Below are 7,518 nucleotides of genomic sequence, written 5' to 3' on the forward strand. Positions count from 1 at the left end.
AGCTTGCCCTGAAACTAGCTCTTGTAGACCAGGCTGGTCTCGAACTCACAGAGATCCTCCTGCCTCTGCTCCCGAGTGCCGGGATTAAAGGTGTGCGCCACCACCGCCCGGCTTGCCTGATAAAATTCTTAAGTGATGTTTTATTTTATCGTGGTTGTGTGTGTGTGTGTGTGTGTGTGTGTGTGTGTGTGTGTGATGCCAGGGAGAACCTGTGGTCAGGGGTAAATTGATCCTGAGCTTGCACCATGGGGGTTCAAAGACTGACATTCACTATGTTTGGCATCTCACCTTTGTTGGCGAGCCATCTCACTGGCTCCATTTTGAGAGTAAGTTCCTGATATCTTTCCCTTCACAACTTCTAGTGGGGAGAGTGTGGGCAACTGGTTGAAGGTGCAGAGGAGATTCCTACTTCCTTCACGCCCCCCTGGGGGTAGCTTTCTCTGCAATGTTTGTTTAAATTAACACGTTCCATTCAGTTTGCGGGTCACTCTTCTTTTTCCAGCTCCAAAACCAGTTCCCGACTGTCAACTGTAAAGTTAGTTTGGTCTTACTAAGGATTTAGAGCCAATTCAGTGATGGTCTGGACCCTACTGTTCTCAGAGTCCTTTCTCAGGCTTAATCTTAAAAAACTGTTGTGCTGCAGCGGAATACACGTGCAGGCTTTTTTGTTCTTTGTTCTAGTAAGGGCTAGCACCACAGCAGCGTGGGACGTGGATCCCCGGGAAACTCATGTGCGGGTTGGGTGAAGGTTAGCATTTGAGAAGCATTTTCTGCTGTCTGTGCTGAGTGTGGGTGGACTAAGGGAAGCTTAGACTGGAATCTCCTCCGGGGAGGGGAGTGACAAATAGCCCCCCTCCCTGCTCGCCCTTTTAAAGAAAGATGGGTCTGGCTATTTAGCCCCAGGCTGACTATTGGAACACCACACAGCCCAGTACGGTCTCCTCTTCAGTCTCAGATTCCTGAGTGCAAGTGCTGGAATTACAGTCCCGCGACACTGCCACTCCGGTCTTCTGGGTCTCTTCCGTGCCAGGGAGGTATTGGCAGAGTGATTAGGAGGCTTGTGGAGAGCGAACGCGCTTTCTCCTTTCCAGCCCGGTAGGTTTCAGCCCTGCGGCTTGCTGGGTTAGGAAGGAGGCGTGGGAGAGCCAGGAGCGGCGGTGACTGCTCACCCTTCCTCTGCAGTTTCCTACGGAAAGCTTTTCCTATGAGGTCGTTTTGCACGTTCACAAAACAAGGTTTTCCGCAGTGTCCGGGAGACCTCAGATTCTGTGGGTGAAGATGGAAAGTCTGCTCCCGAAAGGACCTTTGCTGGGAGTGCAGTGCACGGGGGCGGGGGAGAGGCGGGACGGAAGGCAGCAGCTCACAAGGCAGCATGCCCCTGGGACTCAGTCGTGCCAGGGAGCTCCCCGTTGGGTGGCGAGGGGGGTGGGGCAAGGGCAGAGTGCAGTAAAAGGGGTTCCCGGCACCCGAAAGCAAGCCAGTGGCTTGCTACCCGCATAGCCCGCAGCCCACGCCAAGACACGGGAACCTGCAGGGATCCTCACTGCCCCTGGGCCTCGGTGAGTCACCGCGGGGTTGTCGCAATCGCTCCCCGGAGGAAATCAGGCTCGGGGTGGGGCACGTTCCTGGCTGCCTTCTTGAGCTCTGACCGCACCAACCAGGGTGTCCCCTAGATCGCCGCCAGTTGGGTCTTCTCAGACCTGCTTCTGCTGCGGTGTGGCCGCAGCTTGGCCTGGGCCTCTAGTGGAGAGTTAGCCCTTGGGACAGCGGGGACCCCAGAGGAGGAAGGAAGGAAATCGCCTTAGTTCTGAGAGTTCTCCTTCTCCTCTTCGCTTCGCAGAGCTGAAGGGAGTGAGGCGGGCAGCTCTGACTCCCCGGAGCCCAGCTCCGGGTCGGACGCTGTATTTTCCGAGCTGCGCTGGGCTGCCCAGGACTCAGGGATCTTTCTACTGCTCCCGGACCTCCTGGGGACGTCTCCCAGAGGGCGTGCCGAGACATGGAGGGCACTGACCTGGCGGTGAAGCTCCTGTCTACCTGGCTGACGCTGGTAGTCAGCCTCATCCTGTTGCCCTCGGTCTTCGGATTATCTCTAGGCATCTCGGAGGTCTACATGAAGATCCTGGTGAAAACCTTGGAGGTGAGCGCTGCGGGGAAGGATGCGGAGCCCTGATTGCTCAGAGAACTTAAGGAGCCTGAACTTAGAACGGTGGGAGCCTTTTGGGCAAAGGGTCAGGGTGGGGCGTTGGGGCGGGTGTGTGTGTGTGTGTGTAGAGATGGAGTGGGAATCTGGTCTGCCTTAGTGAGAAAGACAGCGACCCACCTCAGAGGAACCCTTGCCCCTGGGCTCTGTCATCACTAGTTTCATGAACTAGATGAACTCTATGACAGCCGTTTGCTGGATCAGCAGATTCATTGCCCACTGTGCATGCCTGCAAGCTGTCAGTCACTTCGTTGTGAGTTTTTACAGCCCCAGGTTTCAGAGGTCCTTTTGTGCCTACAGAGATCATGTTTCACTTCATGCCCAAGATAAGACACTAGTGGCTGGGTGGCAGAAAGGGATTTTTATCCCCGTGTCCCTGGCATACCATCACAAAGGTTCTTGGACCTCAGCTTGGCCTAGGGGGTGTTTCCAAATTCCCCTAAGGATGTTAGGTGTGACTGAGTAGAGATTGGAGGGCTTCAGCTTAACTTTATACAAGTCTTTAGTAAAATTCAGGAGGCCTCTCCACGCAGGGAGGCAAGTGCCAGGAGACACAGCGTTCCAAGCTTTGTTTGAATTCAGCACGACAGACAGTGGTCTTAATGGAAAGGGGCCCTGTAGACTGTACAGATTTGCCTAGGTTTGGTAACTCTCACCCGTTTCCCAGTATCTGATCTAACAAGGTCATCTGATTCTAGCACTTCATTGCATTTGTCTACCTAACTGGAGTACCAACACCTATTTGCCTACTGTTTTCATTTGTCTGTCTGTCTGTTTGATGTGAGACAGGCTATCACTCTTGGAGCCCTAGCTGGCTTTGAAAATCTTTTTTGTTTTGTTTTTCGAGACAGGGTTTCTCTGTAGCTTTGGAACTCACTCTGTAGACCAGGCTGGCCTCGAACTCACAGAGATCCACTGTCTCTGCCTCCTGAGCTGGGATTAGAGGTGTGCACCACCACCGCCCCACAAAGTTTTTTTTTTTTTTTTTTTAGACAGGGTTTCTCTGTGGCTTTGGAGCCTGTCCTGGAACTAGCTCTGTAGACCAGGCTGGTCTCGAACTCACAGAGATCCTCCTGCCTCTGCCTCCCGAGTGCTGGGATTAAAGGCATGCGCCACCATCGCCCGGCTAAATGAAAATTGGTGGGTCCTTAGCAGGGTGCCTGTTTATTAGCTGCCCTGTGTGTTTGGTGTGATTAAGTGAACGGTATGGTTGTTTAGAGTTGGCTGTCTTTGTTTCTCCAGCTTCTTTATTACCACTCACAACTGTGCGGTTTTTTTTTTTCTGGCCTGTACTTTTTGTCCTCCTGTAGGATTTGGCTCTGTCTCTTCTTAGTAAAGGAGTGGCTCCTAGATGTTTATCTCTGCCACAGGGCTGCCTGCTGCTGCTTTTCCTAGATGTCTATCTCTGCCGCAGGGCTGCCTGCTGATGTTTTCCTCTGGACTTTTTCTTTGTGGCTACTTCTTTGCTGAATCCTTGAGGCTATATTAGATTCTTTATTTCCAGTCTGCCGCTCTCTATTGCTTTTTCCAAGATGGCATCTCACTACGCAGCTCAGTCTGGCCTCGAACTCTGGATCCTGCTGCCTCAGGCTCCCAAACACTGACCTAAGAGGTGTGTACCACCTTGCCAGCAAGCTCCTCTGTTGTGTGGTCACACTGTGCTCTGAGTGTGTTCCTCCCTCTGTTAGACATTCTAGCATGTTCACACCACAGCAAATGATCCTTTCCGCCGAGGCTTCTGAAATGATTGAAAATGGTTTCCTGGGTAGCAGTGCCATTTGGAGAGCGAGATAAGGGGAATCACACACATTGCTTCTAGGTACTTATTACTGCCTTTTTGCTTTAATCTTTCCTGGGCAGCTAAAGATATGGCAAGGAGGGAGTTACCACTTAGCCATTCTCAGCTGGCAAATTACTATATTTGATAAGATGATTGGCAGGCCAGGCTCTGACTTTGAGTTTGTTTGACAGGGCCCCAAGTTTTCCATCTAGAACAGAAAGAAACTCTACAGATGGTCTCACTCTCTCCACATGTGTATGAGTTTAAACCCAAACAACATACACATATATATATACACACACACACACACACACACAGCACACACACGTGTGTGCACACATACACACAGCGCACATACCACACATACCAGACCATGTATATACACAACACATACATACACCCAACCCCACTACAAAACACACACACACACACACATACACATACACTATAGCCTAAGTTAACCTGGAACTCAGAACTCTGAACTGACTTCAAATGGTCTTGGCCCCCCAAGCTCATGTTTTGAATTACTGATGTGAGCTTCCACACCTAGTGTCAGAGGTGAGTTTCTTGATAATTGGGGAAGTTTGTTTCAAAAGAAGTCTACATTCTTTTCTTTTTTAATTAAAAAAAGACCCTTTTTTGGGAGACAGGATCTCATGTGGTCCAAACAGTCTCTGAGTCGCTGTGTAGCTGAGGATGCTCTTGCCTATCCCAACCTCCTGTCTCCACCTCTCAAGTTCTAGGATTCCAAGCATGCAACACTGCTTGCAGTTTCATTTGGTGCTGGGAACGGAGACAGGTCTTCATGCCTGGCCATCTCCAGAATTTGTCATTAGTTTTCTAAGTTGATGTGCAAAGCATTTTCACTCAATGATGCCGATATCGTCTGATATTTTATGTCTCCTTCCTCCTAACTTCTCGTAAGGAATGCTATTCTAGTTAAAGCAGACATACTGTTAATCTTGGACAGTAGGTAGGAGCCAATGTAAGCAGTCATCTTCACTGCCAAGCTATTAGATGAGGGGGTGTTCGACATATACAGAATTTAGGTAGAGATTCATTTTGTGAATCGGCTGATTGTCGGTCATGGCTGTCTGGAGCTCCTAATAGGGACTCATCAGGGAAAAAGGGTGTGACCCCAGGTAACATCCTTCCCCTAGAACAGTGCTGTCTCAGCCACTTCCCAGAGGCTAGATTGACTGCAGTGGATCACTTTCTCCAGTGTAGGGATAAGTTCCTGTGGAATCCTTTAGTCTTAGAACATGTTTAGTTCTCTGTATATCAACATCAACAAAGTTAATTTTATAGACCCAGTACCTCTGTTACTCCTATTGCCCAGTAAGTGCTCAGTTAATTTGGTTCTGGGTTGTCTCAAGAATATTCTTGGGACACACACACACAATTCTCACTATTTAACTTTAGCTGGCTTGGAGGAACTTTAAATATGAGTCCAACTTGGGTATATATCAAGTCACAGGGCAGCAAGGGATACACAATGAGACCCTGTCTCAAGAAACTAACAAGAAAACAAACAAGCAAACCACAGAGATCTGCCTGCCTCTGCCTCCCTAGTCCTGGGATTGAAGGCATGCTCCATGTTGCCTGACTATATGTTGTTTAAAAACATCATTTAGTCTTGCCACTGTGTGTTTACCTTAGTTTTCTTACTGTTGGTAGATGGTTTTATAATGACCACACTCAGGTTCCGGAGGTTGAGTTGGGTGTGGATGTCTGCTTGTTATACCGTCAGGGTAGCTCTGCTTACTGCAGAGCTTGTTATACTGTCAGGGTAGCTCCGCTTACTGCGGGACTTGTTATACTGTCAGGGTAGCTCCACTTACTGCAGGACTTGTTATACTGTCAGGGTAGCTCATGGAAAGCACGCGTGTCATCCTATCAAGCCCAGCAAGCAGAGACAGGAGGATTGCTTGGAGTTTGAGGACAGCTTAGGTTGCAGCATGAGACCTTGTATTGAAAAAACATCCTTGAGCCCTCCTGATGGCTCATAAGAATTGTTACTATTGGGACTGGAGAGGTGGGTCAGTGGCTAAAAAGGTGCTGGCTGCTCTTCCAGAGGACTAGGTTCTAGTCCCAGCACCCACATGGCCTGGGATTCCAGCTCCAAGGGGTTCCAATGCTCTCTCTTGGCCTCCTCAGGCACTTTAAATATGTGGTAAACAGGCATACGTGCAGGCAAAGCACCATGCACGTAAAATTAGTAAGTCTAAAAAATTAAAATGAAAAAAGTATTATTATTATTATGATTAATTTTGGCTTTTATGAGACAGGATCTAAGAATTATTATTTTAATTGTTACCTGTTAACTTTAATAAATGAAATTTATTATATATGCATATATAATACATGGACTATCTGTCTACATACACATTATATATATATGGGCATTGAAAGCAGAAATGACTCTGGGGAGGAAACTAGTGGCAGAGGGTGAAGCGAGAGAGGGCAGATGTGTGGGGATTATGGTCAGAGTAGATGATGCATCTGAATGAAGATGTCTTAATGAAACCCATCACTGTGTACAAGGAATAAATAGATGCTGAGAGATTTTAGGTGGAAACAGAGCAAAATCTTTAACGCATATCTGTTAAGCCCTATAAACACCCGCCCAAAGTTAGAAATAATAACGTTTCCTTATCTGACACGGTGGTTGTACTTATGATCTCAACACTCAAAAGGCTGAGGAAGGCTTTTGTAAGTTTGAGGTCAGGTTCAGGAGCCTGGTGAAGTGGCACTTATCACCTAACCTGACAACCTGAGTTTGGTCCTTGAAACCCACATGGTGAGGCAGAGAAGCGACCATGGCAAGTTGTCCTCTGACCTCCACACAGGCTGAGTTGTACCTGCCCACAGATTCTAGTAGCCATCACGTTCTCTGGGAGCTATCATTTGATGTCTCCTTCCCTCCTTCTCTGTCATTAAGTAGGACAGGATCTCCTTGCAGTGTGGCATTAAGGTAGTGAGGGGCATTGGCTTTTCTTGATTTGTCTCTTCCTTTAAAGAAAACACTTCTAATCTTAAAAATTGTTACATTTTTTTTTATTGTATTATATTATTATTCTTTATAACTTGTATGGGATTATATATCATTATGTACTATATAATTACATATTATTTACATGCCTGTAAATCTTATATATTTATATTACATTATTATTTTTACATATTGCTATTATGCACATATTATATATATTTACATATGTGCTTGCATAATAAATATTTTTTGAGCATCTACTGCATGCTGCTTTCTTGGTTGCTAGGTGTCCTTAGATATGAATACATGTCCTTGGTATGGTGAGCTGTTTGAAGACAAGGCTTGAGTTCTTGGGACAGGATCACTTCAGTGAGTGTGTAGACCTGGGATTTGGGGGAAATTGTTTTGGGATTCAAACTGAGAAGTAAAACTTCAGACTAAGGCAGTGTCCTCAGGAGAAATCCTCCCTCTGGATGGTCAAATGTATTGTCAGAATTCTGTGTGTGTGTGTGTGTGTGTGTGTGTGTGTGTGTGTGTGTGTGTGTG

General features: G+C 47.4%; 1 protein-coding gene across 1 annotated transcript in view; it reads left to right on the forward strand.

Annotated features, from left to right (window-relative positions):
• The first annotated feature begins 472 nt into the window (after positions 1–472).
• The window catches only part of Gpat3 (glycerol-3-phosphate acyltransferase 3), a 49,120-nt gene continuing 42,074 nt past the window's right edge, over positions 473–7,518 (forward strand). Inside the window, exons 1-2 of the mRNA XM_013350839.2 lie at positions 473–1,095; positions 1,841–2,137. Coding sequence (XP_013206293.1) covers positions 1,997–2,137 — 141 coding nt within the window. The 5' untranslated portion in view covers positions 473–1,095; positions 1,841–1,996. The remainder of the gene's footprint in view (positions 1,096–1,840; positions 2,138–7,518) is intronic.

The sequence above is a fragment of the Microtus ochrogaster genome, linkage group LG1 (genome assembly GCF_000317375.1).
Source record: "Microtus ochrogaster isolate Prairie Vole_2 linkage group LG1, MicOch1.0, whole genome shotgun sequence".
NCBI lineage: Eukaryota > Metazoa > Chordata > Mammalia > Rodentia > Cricetidae > Microtus > Microtus ochrogaster.